The 22,841-nt window shown below is 37.2% G+C and overlaps 1 protein-coding gene across 2 annotated transcripts in view; it reads right to left on the reverse strand.

The window, feature by feature from the left end:
* DIAPH3 (diaphanous related formin 3) overlaps nucleotides 1–22,841 on the reverse strand; it is a 504,348-nt gene that overhangs the window by 429,378 nt on the left and 52,129 nt on the right. For both annotated transcript variants that reach the window (XM_047871375.1, XM_047871365.1), the window contains exon 4: nucleotides 7,418–7,522. In XM_047871375.1, the coding sequence (XP_047727331.1) occupies nucleotides 7,418–7,522 (105 nt within the window). The remainder of the gene's footprint in view (nucleotides 1–7,417; nucleotides 7,523–22,841) is intronic.

Genomic DNA, 22,841 nt, shown 5'->3' on the forward strand with positions numbered 1-22,841 from the left:
AGCCCATCTCTGGGCTAGTTTTCATCTCTGATTGTACAGTAGAATCACCAAGACAGATTTTCTAAATACTGGCGCCTTGGTACCACCTGCAGGAATTCTGACTTGTTAAATGGTAGGGTTCAGACACCTATTTTTTTTAAGTTCTCCAGAGGATTCTAATGAATATCAAGGTTGAAGGCTATTGTTCCTGACCACCCTCTTTGCCCTCAATTCATCAGTTACCTTTCCCCTTCACTCGCTGAAAGGCAACTGTAGATAGGTAGCATTTTCATTTTCTCATATTCCTTCAGAACAGTTTCTTCTTTTAAAAGGTTCCATAGGGCTATTTGCTCATTATTTCCATCTCCATCAAATCACATGCCTCTTTTTTCTAGCACTTTCAAAGGTTGTTTTTTTTTTTACTACTTTTGCAGTTATCAGTCATGAGAATTTTAATTACATTCATAAAAGCTAAAAATTATGAGCAGATCAAAATATCTCAGACCAAGACCCAACTCAATGAGAAAGATAAAGACAGCCGCAGATGATCTCCAATGCCACCAATGGTATAAGCATCAGTGACCAAAACTCTACATTTGACCAGTAAATAAGTATTTCTGGTGAGTCTTTTAAAAAATGGCTATAAGAAAAGGTATCTTTAAGGTGTTTAAAAGATCGAAAATCCACAATGCTAACTTAAACCTAATTTCTTATAAAAAAAAAAAAAAAGAAAAGAAAGAAAGAAAGAAAAAAGCTGACTGGTTTCTTCATTATCATCTCCTGCCTAAGCAAGAACACACTGCAGTAATAGAGAACATTAAATGCCACCGGTGCCGCCCAGAAACAACTCATAATGAAGCTGGATGGATTTGAGCTGTTGGAAGATCATTTTAATTGTACATAAATAAAACCTATCCTATATAGGCAGAAATGGAAATTAAAGTGCCAGTTAGATTATTAAGAAATACTTCTAACAAGAAATTGCTTCATTGCCCTGGGGCTCTAATATTTTCCCCAACTCAGCAGACAAGACCTGGAGACAAACAAGCAAAATATCGTAAGCAAGGGCATTGTTGATAAATAGGTAAGTGTCTAATACCGAGTACCAGCCACAAATTTTTAGTAAGCTTTTATGTTACAAGTGTGCTTTGATCAATTCCCTAACCTGAAATGGAAGCCAAAAAGTAATCCATGTTAACTGTAACTAGCAAGAATGTATAAAACTGTCTGGTTCATCGAAGTTTCCAGCAGCTAAAATATAAACCTTTTAAGTAAAAATGATGAAAAGTGAGAGGAAACAAAAAGAACCTGATTTATCTGTATCTGACAATGTTTTCCAAGACATATGAAAATGGACCCCATTGAGGAGGGCACCTGTTGGGATGAGCACTGGGTGTTGTATGGAAACCAATCTGACAATAAATTTCATATTAAAAAAATAAATAAAAGAAAAAAGAAAGGAAAAAGAAAATGGACCCAAAAAAGACTCTGAAAGGCATGAAAATACTGTATTATCAACGGGGGCATTAACAAATCAGAGCTAAGAATAAATGAACTCTAGCTTTTCTACCTATGTAGATAACACAAATCAGAACATTAGTATTTTTTCAAAAAAAAATCTTTTCTGATCAAGATATGCGTAGACGGACAACATTGGACAAAACCACGTTCTCCATACTTTAACATCATGCTCTACTGGGCTAGAACAAGTGGTATCATGATAACACCTTTCAAATTATCTTTAGACACTACACACACACACACACACACACACACACACACACGTACACAGACACACACATGAGACCTTATAACTCTACACCTACAAACTCAATTTAGATTCATTTTATTACCTTGTTTCACAAACCTGTGAGTCTTCTATGTGCCTTTTAAAGTTATGTTCTGTAATATTTGGTGTTTATTTCTTACTAAAGAAGTCTAAGCAAGAACTACAGAAATACTTAGGGGTTCGAGGAGTAAAATGCAACACCAAGTCAATCTTTTCCAATACACGCCTCAGCTGTCTGCAGTCTCGAATGACTAGGGAAGAGAACAGTTAACAAAGTCCAAGGAAGCTACCAGATATCTGGGCACAGCAAGACGGAATTCTGCTTCTTTCTGGGAGGGGGGGAGAGGGGTGTCAAAAGGAAAAAACTGAATATAAATGGGAAATAAAGGTTGGATGCTCTAATTAAGAAGCGCTCTCTCTCAGGGGGGAAAGTAAAAAAAAAAAAAAAAAAAAAAAGCAAGCTAATGTATTTTGAAGGAATGAGAAGCTTAGAATCTTGAAGAGAAATTTTAAGAGCCTTTTATCCACACCTAACGGTACATCCAAAAGACAAGACCACTACATGCTGACAGCAGTCCACTCATAATTCATACAGAAGTCAACTATCAGGACAGTCTCATCTTGTATCCAAAAGTAAGTTTGGGGGGTGGAATCAATTCCAAAAAGTAAGACAAGCAAATGCTAATGTGTTACATTTCACTTTTCCCCTCCCTCTTGCACCCTCTGAGACTCCCCATGCCCCCCACCCCCCAACCCCTGCTTCCAGGGCTTTGCTTTCACTTCCTGGGATGTAGGTTTTGACTTCCAGGATTCCTCCAGCTTTCTATGGTCACTGATTACCCTGAAAATGCCTAGAAGCAAAAGAGCAAATGGAAGATTCTTCTCAACAGATGGGAAAAGTAAGGTGCATTTTTTATGCTTACAATCCCTTTGTGATGGAGGGTGGGGGCAGGAGGGGAGAAGAAGTATCTTATAGCTCTAAATCCTACTCTCCACAAGTATCCTGTTTAACACATTTTTAAAAGTGTTTGTCAAGTAATCCATGGCTTCCTGTTAATCCTGTCAACAGACTTGTACATAACCCGGACATCATACACCCAGAGCCAGTTCGCCCTGAATACAACTCAAGCACCCACAAGAAGATAAACACCGACATCAACCCGGGAATCACAGATATAGGGTATGATACACCAAAACCAAGGCAGCAAGTCTATTAGACTTTATCTACTGAAGGGCGCCTGGGTGGCTCAGTCGGTTGGGCGGCCGACCTCGGCTCAGGTCATGATCTCATGGTCTGTGGGTTCGAGCCCCGTGTTGGGCTCTGTGCTGACAGCTCAGAGCCTGGAGCCTGCTTTAGATTCTGTGTCTCCCTTTCTCTCTTCTCCTCCCCCTGTTGTGTTCTATCAAAAATAAACAAATATTTAAAAAAAAATTTTTTTTTAAAGAATTTATCTCCTTAGCTTGGTCCGTCCCCTCAAAGCACAGGAGTCCTGACAAATATCATCATTTAACATTATCTGCAGGGGTGCTTTAAAAATTTTAAGAGAAGAAAAGGGTTAATAATTAAACCACAATCAAGAATGAGAACAACACTCAGAGTCATGATAAGCAAGACTGAATAACACATTTACAAGGTGTACTTTTATTAAATTATAGTTGCCTTTCATTTAGAAAATAGGGGAAATTCTTACGCAATTGTGCTTAAGAGCTCCTCTGTCCTGTTCCAGAATTTTCTTCTTACATTTTTGGGGAATGATGGATTCTCTTCCATTTGGACTATCATGTCTCATCCTAACTTCAAGGTCCTTACCACTTACTACAGAATAGTCTTACCATCCACCCAGTAATCAAATAAAAGCCAAGACTGTATTCATTCATTCAGAAAGTTTTTTTAAATACACTGACTACTGAACACCTGAGACAAGCCATTTACCAAGGAATGTCCATCTGGCCTTGTAGTACCCATCCTCATGTATGCTGAGTGTACTTGATGAGGGGAGTAATTTCCGGAGTTAATTAGAGATAGAGATCCTATGCAGGCAAAAGGCTATCAGGACAGTCCAGCAACATGTGCACAGCAGCAAAGCAAAATCCCAACTTCAAGTAGCTTAAATAAGAATAGGCACCCCATCACACAATGGGAGAGTCTGGAGGCAGGATTGTACATAGCCAGAGCATCAGCTCTAAGGGGTCATGTGCCAAGGATCCCACACCCTCTCACCACCATGTCAAATAACAGGAAAGAAAGTGGTTTTCTGCTCTGGATCTTTTTATAAGGAAGAGAAATCTTCCTCAGAAGCCCCCAGCACACCTGGCTTCCAGACTGTACAGGGCACATGTGGATCACCTATCCATCTACACCCTAGAAGTTGGAAAACTGTGATCTGACACTTTCAGCCTCTAACTAGGCTACTTGCTGAATAAAATTTTAATAATCTTTTCTAACTGAAAAAGTCAGCATTACTATGAATTTGTTGGGGTTTTTTTCCCCCTATTCTAAGAAACAAGCTTGGCTAGTTTAGTGCTTGTTTGAGAGTTAACATTTCTAAAACATTTTCATATACTTTTTTTATACACATATATATACATATATACATACATATATATGTATACACACACACACACACACACACACACACACACACACACACACTTAATGCTTACCCACAAAAAGAATCTCAAAGCAAAGTCTAAGGCTAAATTTATAAAAGTTTACCTGACAAATACCCCCATGTTCTCTGGAACAACCCATCCATAAATTTTCATGGTTTTTCCTCAGAGAAGCTTTTTTGGTACTCATTAACCTAAATACTCTGGTATGACAAAGTCTGTATGTGAGAGTTAATGTGTCTCTACTTCCAGAGCAAAAATAGATAACTGGTCAGCTTGAACTTCCTAGAATGTTAACCACCCACCAAATTATTCAGAACCCTCCTAGGAAAAGTCACCATCCTCCCAGCACTAATTAAAGGAGTGAATGCTTTAATCATACTTTAGATAACTAATCTATTTCAATCCTGATAATCTAATTATCTAATTCTAGTAAATAAATTCCAACCTTAGTCCAAAACGATTAGAGGATTAAAGTTTAAAATCAGTGAATGCAAACTGAAATAGATCCACTCTAATGAAGTTCAAAGTGATTTGTTCTTCTGTTAAAACGTCTGTTATCTGAAATTCAAGAACTAAAATGCACTATTATACCAACGTTTTCTAAACCAATTCTAATAATATAGTATCTCTTGTAATTATATCAAGTAAATTCATACTTGTTGCATTTAAAATTCCTTAACAGGAGGGTCTTCCCTGATCACTCTATGCAGCAGTTCAGTCAGAGGGAGGGTGGGTGAAGGGATGGGTAAAATAAAGGGGATTAAGAGTACACTTATTGTAATGAGCACTGTAATGAGTATAGAACTGGTAAATCCTACTGTACATCTGCAACTAATGTAACACTGTGTTAACTATATTTCAATAAAAAAAAAACAGTTGTATTATCTCCAATCCCCCTGCTTTTTTTCCCCACATTACATTTCATTTATTATACGTTTGTGTGTTTCTGTTGTGTATATCCTATGTTACTCCGTAGGCCATGATGATTGACCATCCTGGTGCTTCAACTCCATTGCCTAAAATATTGCCTGATATACAGACACTTAATAAATGTGACACGGACTCACTAACAGTCAACTTGAATTTTCAAACATAAATCCGGGGCACCTGGGGGGCTTAGTCGGTTAAGCGTCCAACTTCGGCTCAGATGGTTGGTGGGTTTGAGCCCCGCATCAGGCTCTGTACTGACAGCTGGAAGCCTGGAGCCTGCTTTGGGTTCTGTGTCTCCCTCTCTCTCTCTGCCCCTCCCCTGCTCACCTTCTCTGCCCCTCCCCTGCTCACCTTCTCTGCCCTTCCCCTGCTCACCTTCTCTGCCCCTCCCCTGCTCACCTTCTCTGCCCCTCCCCTGCTCACGTTGTCCCATTCTCTCTCAAAAATAAGTAAATATTAAAAACTTTTTTTAAAAGGCTGCCATTAACTTTGACAGAAACCCATGGGGGAGGGTAAGGGGAAAAAAATGAGGTTAGAGTGGGAGAGAGCCAAAGCTCTCTCCCAAAGACTCTTGAAAACTGAGAGCAAACTGAGCGTTGATGGGGGGGGGGGGGGGGGGGTGGTGGGAGGGAGGGAGGGAAGGGTAGGTGATGGGCATTGAGGAGGGCATCTTTTGGGATGAGCACTGGGTATTGTATGCAAACCAATGTGACAATAAATTTCATGTATTAAAAAAAAGGTTTAAAAAACATAAATCCAAGTACATCGGTAATTATGGCATAAGGATTTCAACAGCGAGAACAAACAAATCACAAAGAAAAAAATAAACGATTGCTACAACCACCAGTGCTACCACAAGAGACAGCCACCAGTTATAAAACCAGTTATGTTCCAATCATGGCATCAACAATTTAATTCTAACAACAAGCTGATGATACAGATATTAGTCCCATCTTAAGGATGAGGAAATTGAGCATCAGAGGTAAAACAAGATGCCCAATATCAAAGGGATGATAAGTCATTCGAAATACAAGTGCTCTGACTCTTAAGTCCCTAATTCTAATTTGTGATGTCCAGGTAGCATTAAGGGACAAAAAGCAATTTTTGTCACAACAGCAGGATACAGTGCCCATGTACATAGAGAGCCAAAAAAAAAAAAAGTATAGTACTCAGTGATTTGAACAACTAAACATCAGAATGCCAAACCTGAGACATGTTTAAAAATTAAACATCACTTGAGTCTGTCTTCCCAAACAAAGGCCTCCAAGTCACTGACTGGTCTAGGAGATAAATGGAGTTAAAGTATAAATAACTTATATTCTTGTAACCTGGTCTTTGGTTAAAGTATCCGGTGAAAAGTACAGTGTGTTAAGTCATTTTTCTCTAATCCAATTCTATTTTAAATTCAGCCAAAATCATTTTCTGCTGTCTTTCTGATTGCTTCTTCATTAGCTTCCATTTCTAGATTTCATCGAATCCATTTATTCAATTTTTATATGACTGGTCAAGCTCATTTGTTGTCCCACGAAATAAATATAATTGATTCTGTGTGCCAGTCATGGTTTCTTAGACATTTACTCATTACTTCCACCCACATATTTCATGTTTCCCTAGAAAACTGGCAGCTGAGTGGACGCTTAATGCTCCTTCCAACGTCTACATTTATAATTTGTTACAAGATAATTTTATCCGTAGGGAAACTCGCATTAAAGAGATGCCTCTAAGCCACTATTATGTGTACTGATTTACGTAGTTAGAATGTCATCAGTCTTACTTTTCTGTAATGCAAATATCATCCTGGTGTATAAGTGACATTAGAGATCAATAGCCATCTGAATCCACTAACAGGCAAAGAAGTCTTGGAGTCAGTAAACCAACCAGTCGGTGTTCCTCACCAATGTGAGGGGCTAAAGGACCACAGCAGTTTTAGAAGCTGTAAGAAGTATTTTCAAATTAAACCAAACGTCCAATACTTGTGCCTTTATACACTCAAAAGCCCTCTGATTCCAGTTGCCCACAAACTTAAGCACATCATTAGACAAACGCATTGTTTTCCCCACTGCAGCACGTTCCAGCAGTATCTCTCAACTTGACAGTTTTACTTACTGTCTTGGAAGCAGTATTAATGTACTGCATCACCATTTCTTTTTTGATGCTGAAGTCCTTTTCCCGCAATGGTGCTTTCTTATCTTCATTTAAATTCATATCTTCCTGGAAAACACAATTAAAAAGCCTCATTTTAGAATCTAAGTAGAGCAGCAATTCTACATACCCTACCAACGGAAAATCAATAATTTGTGACTACGGCAGCATTAATTGTTTTGGAATGATTTACGTGTAGTTCTGCCTGGAGGAAAGCAAAGAACAGGAGACACAGAGAAAAACACGTTCTAGATCATTTTAACAGGTAAAACACCAGAAAATCTTTTTAAATTCGCAACAGGCTAGTAAAATTACACTCTCATCACTACAGGTAATTAGACAGTTGAAGATTTCTGCCTTTCTTAAGGTCATCTGGATTCACATTTTAAATACACAAACACAAATATAGGTACTAAAAAAAAAAAAAAAAAAAAAAAAAAACAGTGCACCTGAAGCTATCTTGCACTATTTCTGGAAGAGCTGTTCCATGTATCATAAAAATTAAAAGGTAAATAAGCAAGCACTTTCCTGATTCTGTAGCTACAAGCTCATAGAATCAAATACCTGGTAGAGAGCCTAGCAAAAGGCAAAGCATTCTAGTTTTCTCTTCTCTACCCCTACCAAAAATACCAACTACTTAATTTATTCTAGGTTCTAAATAACATAAAAGTTGCACTCATAAAATGAAGTACCACCTAAAAATCTAACATTTCTCAACAGCACCAATCAAAGGTTAAAGTAACCTGGAGCTCGCTACAGGTCTAATACTAACTAAAAATACAAATCAGGAATATCCACGTAAGTATGAGAATTGCTACCAGTTAAGTTGCCCTCATTAGAGGCCGTTCTGGTAATGGAAAAGGAGCCTAAAGTATAACAGAAATGGCTGAAAAAGGGCTGCTCAAATGGATTTCCTCCAGATAGTAGTAGCCCTTATTTGTAACACACAATAGAACACACTTGAATGTATACCAACTCCATAGCCTCTCAGAAACAGGTGTATAAAAATCAAGAATTCAGATCACCTGTGGAGCCCAGCAGGTTAAATTTATTCTAAGTTTTAGAAGAGTGCTACAATTCATCAGACACTGTAGTTTATGCCTTTAGCTGACTCAGTTTTTGGCTACCCATCCCTTCAAGCACTTAAAAGTCAAAATTTCCTTCATTTCACCTTGATATAAATATTTAAGATCTTAGAAGTTGTTCAACTTGACACTCTAATAAAAGGTAGTAATTAGTAATGTCACTCCCGGCTGTTCAGGTTAGAAATATCCTATTATGTGAATAATGGTTTGTTTTGTTCCTTTTTTTTTTTTTTTTTTTTCCCCCCTCTAAGCCTGGGACTCTCAATAGGCCTTAACACCACTTAGGATTTTAGAAAGGTCTTGGGATATTCTGGTCGTCAGTGACTTGAGATGAAGCTACCAGTATTCATCAAGGTATATTAGACATTCTTCAACACATGGGCTAATCCTACACAATGAGAAACTGTCTTGTGTCCCACAGAGAGAGACACACATCTTGAAAAAGAAAATTTTATTTAAGCCTAGAATAACTCAATAGAATTAAATGTACAATGGCATTAATATGTAAGTTGTTACAGATGAAATACTTTGCATTATGTGATTTTAATATTTAATATTCTAATATAGCTGTAAGTTATAGTACCACTGGGTGTATTTGTTGTTGTTTTTGTTTGTTGTTTGTTTTTAAATAAGCTTTATCATCAGTCGTGCTCTATTTTTGAAATTTGGGTACCCCAGGACAACACTGCTTGTGGTATTTGAATCACTAGAACAGCACAGCTACATAAAACCTGCATGATAGCTATTGTATGCACGAGGTGAAGATTCAAGAATGACTTTATTATACCTTCTTCAGCAGTCATGGCCAATTGTTTATATTGAAATATATGTTGAATATTTATTACAGTGAGGTATTAAGTGGATTTTTTTAAATTATGTGGGGCGCCTGGGTGGCGCAGTCGGTTAAGCGTCCAACTTCAGCCAGGTCACGATCTCGCGGGGTCGTGAGTTCGAGCCCCGCGTCGGGCTCTGGGCTGATGGCTCAGAGCCTGGAGCCTGTTTCCGATTCTGTGTCTCCCTCTCTCTCTGACCCTCCCCCGTTCATGCTCTGTCTCTCTCTGTCCAAAAATAAATAAACGTTGAAAAAAAAAATTTTTTTATAAATTATGAGTGTAGGTAGTTTATATTACCTATATAGAATTTCGTTGGAAGAAAGTAATGGGGAAGTTACAGGGAAAGTAATGGGAATACTGGTTACAAAAAGGCAGGGTACTTAAGAGTACTGAGAACCCCTGTATTAAATTATTCACTGTATTTTTATTTTCTTTGTAATGGCCAAGCATGGCCCAGCCTCTTTCACCAGCAAATTAAAATATGTAGTAAATACAGAATGCTAACAAACTACAAAATCCTTTAGTTGTGGCTGAAATCAAAATAAAATTTTAAGATATACACTTTTAAAAAGTTTACTGCCTTCTTTTTGGAAAGGCATATTCAAGATGACAGGAGCTCATACACAATAGTGGTATATTTGGAATTAAGGAAGAGACTCAGGGTTCTCCCAACCTCTTTCCACTATCTTATTCCACCTCTCTTGTCTAAATACGGCAGTCACTTCATGACAGTCCCTGTTTTAAAACAAAAAGGGGGGAGACTGGGTGGCTCAGTCAGTTGAGCGTCCAACTCTTGATTTCGGGTCAGATCATAATCCCAGGGCCATGGGATCGATCCCCGTGTCCACTCCACGCTGAGCATGGAGTCTGCTTAATAGTCTCTCTCCCTCTGCCTCTCTCCCCTGCTTGCACTCTAAAATTTAAAAAAACTAAAAGTAAAAAGAAATAAAAATAAAAGCAAAAAGGAAAATGAAGGAAGGACACTGAAAGTTTGGAATCAGCTACATAGTACTGCAGACGTTTCTCATTAGGCATGTAACTCACAGGTGGTCATTCTCTACATGTCCAGAAACCAATGGCACTGGAAAAAGAAACTGCCATTTACAAAGGGAAAAAAGGATATATAGGAGCCATGAAAAGGAAAAATATATATTTGTGTATAAAAAAAAAAGTGCAGTATTTGTAAAATAGATTTTTATCTCACAAAGAAAAAGGCTGAAAGGAGAAAGCCCTATTGGACTTTGGCGCTGAATTTCAGCAGGGGGCGGGTGGTGGGGGTGGGTGTCTACAAAGTCCTCGAAAAATGTATTGGAAGCTTTTTCCTAGCTAATGCACATCTATATAGGGGGAGAAAAAAGTTCTTTCTTTCTACCCTTCATAGGTTCTTCTAGTTAAACTAGGAATTAAATTGGCATGAGGCTGATCAACAGGAGAAAAATCAAATTTAATTCATACATACAAGAACCCCACATACAAGAAAGATTCCAAGACAGAAAGGTAAAATGAGGTTTATATGCCATACCGAGCTGAGGCGTGGGATAGGATCCTGGGGTTTCCAAGGGGAGGAGGGCAATTCACAGGGCAATAAGAGGTTTGGTAATTAGGTATTTGTTCTGCTATACAGATGGGTCACTCAGATAAAACTTCTCTCATAGTAATGCTTTGGGAAAGACTCTCAATTTACATTCTTCTAGGTGGTTCAGACAGGGGCAAAAAAGTTTCTCTTGAGCCCTCCAGGCCTCAGCTGCCTTCAACTCCAGTAGTCCACATGCCAAAGTGGAACAGTTTGGGGAAACTTGCTCTGAATCCCTTCAGTGTCTTTAATTCCAGAGGAGCTAAGCTGAGCATCTCTGAGGGCTATCTAGGAAACTAGAGTTAGGGGTGAGGGGTGGAATCAGGGGAGAACAAGCATCTTCATTTAATAGCCCCCTGCCTTAAGGGAAAATCTTCAGTGTGAGAATTTGAGCATCACATAGTCTAAGCTCCATGTGTTACAGGATAAAAAATACAGGCTCACAGAAATCGCATGACTTTTCCTAGCGAGGTGGCTATTAGAAACACAAGCCCTGGAGCCCAGACTACCAGTCCAGGGCAGTTTCCAGGTAATTATAAGAGGTCCCTTGCAAATAAGTCAACCATTTTCATGTTACTCAGTTTCCATCTGCTCAAAATGATCATACAGTAGCCCTGCTGTCTTTGGTCAGGTTCCCAAGAGGTACTGTGTGAGACAAGGATCCTGGTGCAGATGACTAACAGAGGGGATGCCCTCAGGATAGGGGAATAAAGAAAAGCAAGACAGAGCAGGGGAAAGAGACTTTTGAAAATATTGCTTCAGCCTGAACTGCATGGCTGTCAGTACTACCTAGAGGGAGAGAACAGTTTGACCCCTCCGAATCAGTCAGCGGATTAGCTACAGGATCCTAGCCCCTGGAACCCAAATCTCCAGATAGGGCAGCTATAAACTACGAGGAACCAACACTTACCACCTGGAATCTGCGTGCACCAGCCTGATGAAGGTGGTCTTAGAGGGGCACCAGCAGCATCCACAACACCGTTTGAAAATAACTTACTTTCTAATAAGGCTTATTTCTAAGCAGAACTGAGTAATACAGAAACTCATGTCAATGGCCTCAACAAGCAATACAAACCACTGGATTAACCAACTCTTCCATTCAGACCTAGGTTGGGACCCTCTACTACACTGCATAGGTACAAAGTGATGCGCAGGTACAGATTTTAAGAGACCCCTGAAATGTGGTTTACTTCAATGTATCAATGTATTGAGATATATGTAGGGAATTCATTAAATATCTATTATAAACACCAAACAGGAAATATACAGAACTCATAATTGCAAAAAACCAGATGAGTAATTTGAATGAGGTTAATATTTTGTAGGTAGGACATTAAAGTTTTCCCACTTACAAATCAGATATTTATTAGCTGGCAATATTTAGCTGAATAGATCTCAAAAATATTTATGCAGTTACCAAATCAAAACATTGTCTGAAGAGTATTGTCGTTAAAGCTCTATTAATATCTTAACAGACATTATAAATTAACTCATTTACAGTGCTACCTTCATATACATGTTTAACCACAGTTTTGCCTGGGGAAACTGGGAGTGGCAATATCAAAAACCAATTTTCTCTCAGTTAATTACTTTCTAATTAAAAACTCACCTTAATTGAACCACTGTGCTGTTTTACTGTGGGAGTCTGACTGGAACTAAAGATAGATTTTAGACACAAAAAAATACTGCCAAAAAGAAACCCAGAACAAGGGGCTTTCAAAATAAGGATTCTTCAGAAGGATCAAGGTCAGGAAAGATAAGGAAATGTCACTGATTGCAGGGGACTAAGGATACAGAGTAAACTAAATGCAAGGTGTGATCCTGGATTGGATCCTAGAAGAGAAAAAGCACAAGTAGAAAAACTGGCAAAATCTCAATAATGTAATTTCATTAGTAGTGTACCAACATTTCTCAGTTCTAATAACTGAACTCAAGTTATAGAATGTGTTGACATTTGAGGAAGTAGGGTGAAGGGTATATAAGAACGGTCTGTGCTCTTTTTGCAACCCTTCTATAAATCTAAGGTTGCTTCCAAGTAAAGCTTTTCTAAGACTAAATTGAAATATTCATAAAACTTCTGTCATAAAAATAATTTTCAAAGGATGAAAAAAATGGAACATACTTCATTCTTAAAAAAAAATATTTTTAAGTCTACTAAATACAAAGAGCAAGTTTGCAGTATACTTGGCTACAATAAATACAGACTTGATTAAGGGGAAGGAAGTACACACACACACACACACACACACACACTATCAAAACAAATATCTGGGACTACTAACAAAGACATAGGTATCAGAATTCCATTCCAAATCTAAAGATTAGGCACTCTTTGGAATTTTCCAAAACAAAATTCAAGCTGTTCGAATTTCTGTTTTCATTCCAATTCTGCTCTGTAAACTGTCCTCATTCTTCCCACAAGCCTTTCTACATCTTTCACCAAGATTTAGTATTCCTAAATAATGGTTAAGTTCTTGCAGGCATCGTGCTAAACATTTATAAGCACTCTTACTACATTAACTGTCACTAATAACCCATGGGAGGTATGGACCGGCTTCTCTATATTGAAGAGAGAATGGAGACTTCGGGAAATTCTTTCAGTTGACCATAGTCCTATGCTATTTGAACTGTGGTCTATCTACACTCATCATTCTTATTCCATTATTTATCTCCATTTTCATCTAAAATCCCATTTCCTTTGGGGCTAATGCAATCGGACTTATCACTTATGTTGCCAACAACTTGTATTGACTCCTCTCCCATCCCATGCCTTGCCACCCAGTCTTTAGCTTCTCCACCACCAGCAATCTTTACTTCAACTTTGCTCAACCACAGTCTTCATGACTACACCTAGACCTTTTCATTATCTAAAAATGGTTCTACCTCAGGTATCATCATGTAAGGCTCATGACTCTATTCTCAGACCCTCATTTTCTGTCTTTTCACTTGTCCTACTGCTGGACCACCATAGTGTTGACCTCAATAAGACCTATTTCTTGATCCCCTCCATGTTCTCCTAAAGCAGGTTAATTCTATGGATCATCATTTCCTACATTTACAGAAAAGCCAACTCATTTTTCTTCTCACATTCCCTAAAGTATTTATTTCAAACTTGCCCTTCCCCAAGAGCTATGAAACTACCATTTCTACTATCATTTTCAGTAAGCAAATTTCAATTTCCTCTGTAAAAAGAAAACTTTCAATTTCTCGTTTCCCATATTACCAATTTATTTGCACACTAATCTTTCTGTATCAATTCTTGCATCCATCCAAAGATAATTCCATTCATTTATGCTCTGGATCTCCTTTCCTCTCACCTCCTGAAAGGGCATTGCATATCAATTATCCTTTTTCAATTCTGTCTCACTAAATTGTTCTCAGTTGGTTGGGTCTCAATATATAAACATGTTAATCCTTAATGGATTAAAATTAAAAGGAAAAAGCACCTTCCTTCAAACCTAGCTCTCCTTTATATATGGCTTCCTTTATTCTCCTTCACAGGTAACCTTTTAAAGAACTCTTTTCTACACCCGTTGCCACTTTGACAGTGCACAGACCACAGTGGATTTCTTTTCCGATATTTGTTAAATATGTAAGATGTAACAAAATTTCCCAAACAGAGTTTGCTATTCCTGTTTAGGGACAAACTAGGAAACTGAGGTCATTTTCTGAAGGATGGAGCTGGAGCTAGAGATAATACTCACATCCCTAGCTGAGAATACGAACAAACAAGGTCCAGCTCCAGAGATGGATTCCTTAGGCAGTTCTAGTAACACAGGTATTCAAACATGGCCAAGCTGAAATCCACGATGTTTCCAGGGAGTACTAGCAGAATCACACACAACCTCAGTGACCTGGAACCAGGATGGCATCTGGCCGAAGAGTGAACAGAGCTGAGATCTTACAGACTTCACTCAAATTGTGGGAGTTTCTGTGATGCACAGAGAGGAATGAAGGAATATACCTTCTCTAAACGGCATGAAGATACCAAATGGGTCAATAGCAGCCCTGACCTGGAAGCCAGGTGAAAGGAATATAGTCAAGTCAGCAGCTTTTAAAATACTGCAAGGGATTCTTCCTAAGTGTTGGATGGGGCCAGAAATTTCCACAAACAAGAAAGTCCGAAGTTTGCTACTATATTTTACACACCTTGACTCCATCCTAGACTGACAAAATACTAATAAAAATAACTACTTTCCATGTTTTCTTGGCAAAACTGAGGTGAGGGTGTGAAATAATCTTAATACTTCCTGCACATACATGCAACTAGTTAGAGCACTAAGAAGCAATCGAGCGAAGAATGGCAAACAGAATGGACACATATTCCACCAAGTTACAAACATTTGACTCACTATTTTCATTCATGGATGTGGATTTTACAAGACAGCATGCTCATTAAATTTACATACATCAAGTGGAGTGGGATAGTTAACACCATGGAGAGTCAGATTAAATTTAAAATGATTGACTATTCAGAGAATTAAGCGAATATGTACAAGCAGCAAGTTGAAGAGGGTCAGGTTTGAGGCAATTCACCCAGAGAGGAAAAAGCAATTCACCCAGACAGGCAGAGGCATGACGAGATAGAAAATGGATGCTGCAAAGACAGGATCGTCATAGACCAAAACATTCATATTGATCAATAAGCATAATATCAGAAGGTAAAAACTGGAAGCACAGCAATAGCAAGGCAAACATTAATTCTTATTAAGTCAAAAGAAATCATCTCATTTGAATAGTGTATTAGATTTGTTTCATGGGTTAAAACCAATAGAATTGTTCCTGGAAACAGTCTGTTTTGGTAACATTTTATCACGACAGCTATGAATTGGTTACGCATTTTTAACAGGTCCACAAGATTCCCTAATTACTTCTCCTGAGACTTCAGATCTCAACATTCTATAAGCACAATTTTACCCATTTCTTCTAAAAGTGTTCATCTGTTCTTAACCACATTGGAATTCATCTTCCATACCACATGTCAAAGGTCCTGGTAATGTTTATCCCTACACTAAGGTAGTATTTAGTGAAAGATTTCATGATCTTATTCCACGTCATTATAAACACTCATAGTACACACAAACTGAATCTATCTAGTTCTGTAATTTGTTTTATTCTTAGGTTAGGTTTAGAAAACCTTTATGAGATAAATACCTTGGAAAAAAGAGCTCACAATTAAGTGTATTACTACTTCATATTCAACATGTCCACAAATATGCTAACATTACAGAACAGCTTATCTTTCTTTTGACCATCATTTTTTACTATGTTCTTATACAGTAACCTTTTTTATATATAAATGTGATGGTAGAGAAGTTATATTTTTTGGTTTTCCCACTAGTAAGGCTGGATTTTCACTGTTCTAGCCACAGTATCTTTACTCAATCCCCATTAAAATTAATAGGAATTCAGATGGCTAGCTCATTAAAAGGATGGCAGGCATAAAACAGCATTATCCAGAGACTGACAAAGAACTCACATATAATGTTCGACCAAATACTCTAACTGAAGCTTATAGCAAGTGTAAACTATCTTAATTTGAAACCAAATTTAAATCTGTCCTAGAGCCGTTATCAAAGAACAAAAAAAGAAACTCATGTATTGCTTTTCTTCCATATACTTTAAGTTTTAGCCGAATAGACAAGAAATGAAATTAACATGCAGAGAGCTGCACAACTAATTTATTTTGAAATATCATCTTGCTGGAACTGTTCAAGCATATACCTAAGCATCTATAATCACAAACAATGGTTATGTGATCTTTTAGATAAGAACACAGCTACTGATAAAAGTTTTTATTTGCTCTTCAACTTTTCTAAACAAATGGCTATTTCTTCACAAATTACATGAAGGATCGTCAGTGGACTGAAGATAAAAAGCCAACTTTTCTAGAGATGAAACAAGACTGAGAAAAAGCCTTCACAGCTGGAAAAGAACGGACTTGCACACTTCCCCATTGGTGAAAGAGCATGCTTAAACATTATCATAACACTTATTCTTTTTAAAATTCCCCTAACCATTTTTATTGGTTCAGTGAACTCCCACCAGGCAAAATCCAATGCTCCTAAATCATTTATTTTCTCACTTATCTGGATCCAAAGAGAAACAACTAGGCATTGACATTATTCCCCCCTGACAAACACAGCCAATGAATCAACTTGACAGTTGCCTTATACTTCTATACTCTTTTCTTCTTCCTCCTCCTCCAGCTTGGATTATTATTCCGATTGCTTTTAAACCACCTTTCCCTAAATTTTTCAATTTCTACCTAAAGGAAAGGGAAACGGTAACAACTAATAGATCAAAATGAACCATTCCCATGCAACCACTCTCATTTTATCTGGCCAACCCTAAATATACTTTTTAAGTTTTTAAGAAAAAATGCTCATGATAGAAGTAGATTTGTAAAGAATACTAATACTTGAAATAAGCTAACTGCTAGTAGCAATCTATAGCAGTCAATAAACAGAGAATTAACACAAAAGAGTCTGTTGGTTTCTCTTTTCATTCCAATTCCTGGGTAAGATATCACTTACACATCCAACACAATAGGCATTCATTTATACGACTAAAGAAAGAGCTATGTATAAACCCTTAACATGAAGGATTAAGGAGAAAAAAAAAATGACAGGGAAAGAAAAAGGATAAACTGTCCTTCACAAGTACCCACAGAGAGGAATAGAGTTAGCAAGATGAACATTCCTCCCACCAGCTGTACCATTTAAGTATCAAACATATTAGGTGGTTATACTTGACTTTTTACTTGATTTTATACTTTTATACTTGACCACATAGGTGGTCACACTTGATTTTATCAGTTCACCTGAGCTCTTCTTTCTTCGTCTGGACCTTAGGTTTCAAATACATCTGAAAAAAGCCAATAAGGACAAAAAGACATCTCAATATTTAACTGTCCGTGTACTAATTTCTATCATTTCATTGCTCAAACATGTGTTTACCAAGGTAGAAACAAACTCCGCAATACATGCAATATGCACCATGAGGGCACTAGGGAGATGGATATGAATCAAGTTAAATATCCGTAGTCCACTGAAATATAGTTCTTAGAAAAAGTTTTTATACCAAAATTCTCATTAAAGAAGTTCTTCTAGTTCTCATAAATCAACAAGTAAAACAGAAATATCAGGGTCACTCATTTAGTCAGTAATGGAGGAGATACTCTGTTTAATTTAAAAAAAAAAAAAATCAGGGATCAAATATCTACCCTAAGGGAAGGCCAGTCTAGTGAGGAGCTAACCTTAACTCTAGTCACTGAAATACAAAACGAAAAGAGACCTCTACTAAACACTTTAGTAACAGAAAAATAGAACATATTAATTTGTTTTCTAGGGTTTTTAGAAAAAATCTTTATGAAACTGATCGTGTTTCACCTTCATTTTGACAGCAGAAGAGGACATTGTTAAGAAAGTGGAGCCCTTACTGGGTAGGTACATAGAAATTGTGAGAGTAGCTTCTCAGTTCCCTAACTCAGAGGTTATTGTGTTTGGAATGAAATCTCAGATTTGAAAAACATTTAGAACTTTCAAGTACATGGTTTTAACCTTTTTTTTTTTTTTATTGTAGAATTCTACTCAATATAATAAAGGAGTAAGAAACAAGTTTTTCACAAATATTCTGATTGGACACAAAAAATACGAGGCATTCAACAAACAGAAACTAATGAGAATTCCATAATGTTACTAGATACCAAAATTCATCAACAGAAACTGACAATATTAGTTAAAAGATTTTTTACAGCTAGTTATATATTAGAAATAGACTAAAGAATAAACCTAATAGAAGATGTGCAAGCCCCATAGGGAGAAAAACCATAAATTTTTACGTTTAGGAAGTGAAAATCTAAATAGAGATAACATATACAATATTCACAGATGGAAAAACTTCGTATCACAAAAGTATCCACTTTGCCTAAATCAGTAAATTCACTGAAATTCCAATCAAGAACCCAACAGGGTTTATAGTGTAACTTAACTGATTCTAAAATTAATATAAAAACACAAAGTCTCAAGAATAGCCAAGACGATTTTGAATCGAGGGAGGGGGGTCTTAGATACTAAGGCTTATTATACAGCTATAGTAATTAAGGCAATGGATGTAAGTCAGAGCCAGACAAATAGACAAATGGACAAAATCAAGCCTCCAAAACAAACCCACATATGTGCAAAAACTTGATGTTTACCACTGGAGGTATTACAAATGAAGGATAAGAAGGACTATTAAATCAATGCTGCTAGAAAAACCAGTTATCCATGTAGAAAAAAAAAAAAAAACTGGATCCATATCATATAGACATAAAGATACAGAATCCTGAAATACAGAACAGATTTATGATGTCAGGATAGAGAAGGATTTCTTAAATATACAAAAAGCAAAGACCATAAAGAGATGGATAAATTGGACCACAGTGAATTTTCCATTTCTGTAGTCTAATCCATCTACCCCTAAAGAAAGTAAAAAGACAAGACTCAGCCTGGGACAAGATATTTTACAGCTTATAAACAGATACAAACATAAATCCAGATAGGTGACAAATTCTACAATTAAAAAAAAAAAAAAAAAAAGACAAAAAACCCCAGTTACAAAACAGGCAAAGGATATGAACAAGTAATTTACAAAATAAACCAAAGGGCCAATAAATGTGTGAAGAGATATTCAAAATTCTTATGACCATTAAAAACTGACTTGTTTAAAGTATGAGGTAACCTGTTTACAACTCACAGATTTACACAATTAAAAAGTTTTATAGTACCAATTCAAATTCAGAGACCTACAAATTAACCAAGAGGAATCTTCAAAAATGTCAAATTCATAAAATACAAGGAGAGACTGAGGACTATTTCAGAACAAAGGAAATGTTAAAAATTTGACAGCTGAATGAAACACAGGATTCTACACTACACTCTTCTTCTATAAAGACCATTTTTGGTATTACTGAGGATTAGTTGATAGAAAATGATCACTGTTAACTTCCTGACTTAGGTGGTTAGAAGGATGTCCTTATTTGTAGGGACTAATACTAAAGAATACTAAAGAATTAAGAGATTATGGGGCATGGAGTCAGCAACTTACCACCAAATGGTTAGGAAAAAAGTTTCTATGCATTGGTCATTATTATACAGAAAAAGTTTAACATAGGAATGAAACCATCAGGTTCAGGTTAATGTTCACCTTTGGGAATTAAGGGAAAAAATGGAATGAAGAGTATACAAGGTACTTCAATTATATCTGTGGTGGTGGTTGTTAGATTGTGTTCTATTTTTTTGTGTATTTGATTCAACATTACACAGTGAAAACTGTTTCAAAATCAAACTGTGAATACCTTTACTACTACCTACATCTCCCTACATTAGAAGCCAATATATGTGTTAAACAGGTCATCTAAGCTCTTAATACCAGAAGACACCTCAAGCACATACTTAAGGGATAATGATGGCGTTTTATAAATGTGCTCTCTACTACATTAGATAAAGGCTGACAAACATCTTCCCAAGAAATGATTAGGCCATCAATACTCAAACTTAAGTACTTTGTGCAATCTTAGGGGACCATTTCTTCCATACTTACAAATGATGACAGGAAATCCAGAATTTGAAAACTTTGTCAGAATAATTTTATCATCATTGGCACTGATTTAATGCCTGTTAATGATCACATCTAGATAGAGGACCATTCTTGCATAGCTTTCATTCTCTCAGAGAGAAGATATCAAAACAAACAAGAAGAGATGAATGCATAAAATTTCTCTTCCTATTCATTTTAAGGTTTTTGTCTAATTTGGAAAACTGGCAATTAAAGCTAATTTCCATCTAGACATAGAATTACAGATAAAAAGAAATGTGGGATCTTAGAAATCTTAAAGGTTAGGAAAATGCACTTAATAGGCAATTGTTTAAGATAAACCAGTTGAATGCTGCTGCATGGGTTTAATCTAGTGGGAAGACCTATCAGAGTAACAAAGGATAAGTTCTACAAGGGATTTATACACAAGCAGCTGTGAGGCAGGTTTAATGAGTGCTAGGTCTGATAGGACATGGGAAAGGGTCTGAGAGGAGTCATGTCTGGGCCAGGATTTACAGTAATGAATAGCAGTCATGGAAGGGTGGCTGGAAGGCCAGTGCATTAGCCCGGGGAAGAGGTAATGAAAGGTTCAACAGAGGACAAACAAAATCAGGGCCTAAGAAGGACAGAAATGAATGGATGTGACCAATGCCTGAGGGGGATCAGAAAAGATTCCCAGATCTCAGTGTGGGCTCCTGAGAGAGAACTAAGCAAGGAGCAGTTTGGTGGGGTATTTTTCGTTTTGTTTAAAAGAACACGACAGAAAGGGGAGGTCAACACAATGGGAACATAGGTCATTACCAACATCAGTACCCCCTACAAAGGCCATTAACTATTCATAGGCAAGACAGCACTGTGAAAATCCCAGAAACCAGGAGTAAAGGTGAAACATGCCCCCGACTGAAGAGATAGATAAAGACAGTATTAGAATCACATAAACAGGACACCTAAAGGAAACCAAGTTCATTCCAGTAACTGATCCTAAAGAACTAGAGGTCTATCAACTGGCCAAAAACTGAGAATAATCCTCTGTAAAGAGTTAAGAGTTCTTCAAGGGGCACCTGGGTGGCTTAGTCAGCTGGGCATCTGACTCTTGATGTGGGCCTAGGTCATGATACCAGGGTGGTGGGATTGAACCCCACATTGGACCCAGTGCTAAGCATGGAAGCTGCTTAGGATTTTCTCTGCCTTGTTCACTCTGGCCCTTTCCCCCACATGCTCTCGCTCTTAAAAAAAAAAAAAAAAAAAAAAAATTCTACAAAAACAGACAACTAAATGAAATTAGAAGGTATATAAGCAAAATTAGTTCAAAGAACTAAAACCATCAAAAAAAAAAAGGCGAAGTCAATATATTCAAAGGTCAGTCATTTGAAATTATCTACTCAAAGGAGCAAAAAGAAAATAAAAAATACCTATGGGACATCAACAAGAGAAACAAAATATCCACTGTGGAAATCTCCAGAGAAAAGAGAAAGGTACAGAAAGTCTCAAGTGATAATGGCTGAAAACTTCCGTAACTTGGGGTGAGAAATAGACATCCAGATTCAAAAGGTCCAAGGACTTCCAAAAAAGTTGAACCCAAAAGGGGCTACGCTGAGACACATTATAATTAAATGGCCAAAAGTAACAAAGAATTTGGAAAGCCTGAAGGGACTAGTCACAAATAAGGGAGCCCCTGAGACTATTAGCAGATTACCCTGCAATATATTTATATATATGTACACAAATATATATATATATATATACACACACACACACACACATACATCTATATATAGATTTATATTTATATATAGATTTATATATATAAATAAAGGAGTTATATACATAATACATATATAACACAATGTTAGATGTCAACCATATCTCAATAAAGTTGGAAAAATATCAAAAGAAACTGATGAGGTCAGTTTCTGGTTTCTTGAGGTGTATATCTTTTACAGAGTTTGATTATAGCTGCTCTTCTGAAGACACAGCAAAACATCAGACTACTGGGGAGATGCCAACATAAAAGGGTTCCCATCCCCCATGAGAAATGTGTAGGGAACCAAAGAGAATGAAGAAAAAGCAAGAGGGCCAGAGGCAATACCTTGAAGAAATACAAATCAGAAAAGGAAACCTGGAAACTGGTAAAAACGGGCCAGAGAAGAGGAAAATCCGAAGTAAAGGAGTGTCATGGTAGCTAAAGGAAAAAGTAATGCAGACAGGAGGGAGTGGTCAGCAGTATTACAGGTAAAATCAGATGACTAGGAGGGCACTTACAGTTAGGAGAATAGCAAAAACTACCAATTATCGGTAGGAAGAGCCAAAGTAGTTTA

Source organism: Prionailurus viverrinus, chromosome A1 (genome assembly GCF_022837055.1).
Source record: "Prionailurus viverrinus isolate Anna chromosome A1, UM_Priviv_1.0, whole genome shotgun sequence".
Taxonomy (NCBI): Eukaryota; Metazoa; Chordata; class Mammalia; order Carnivora; family Felidae; genus Prionailurus; species Prionailurus viverrinus.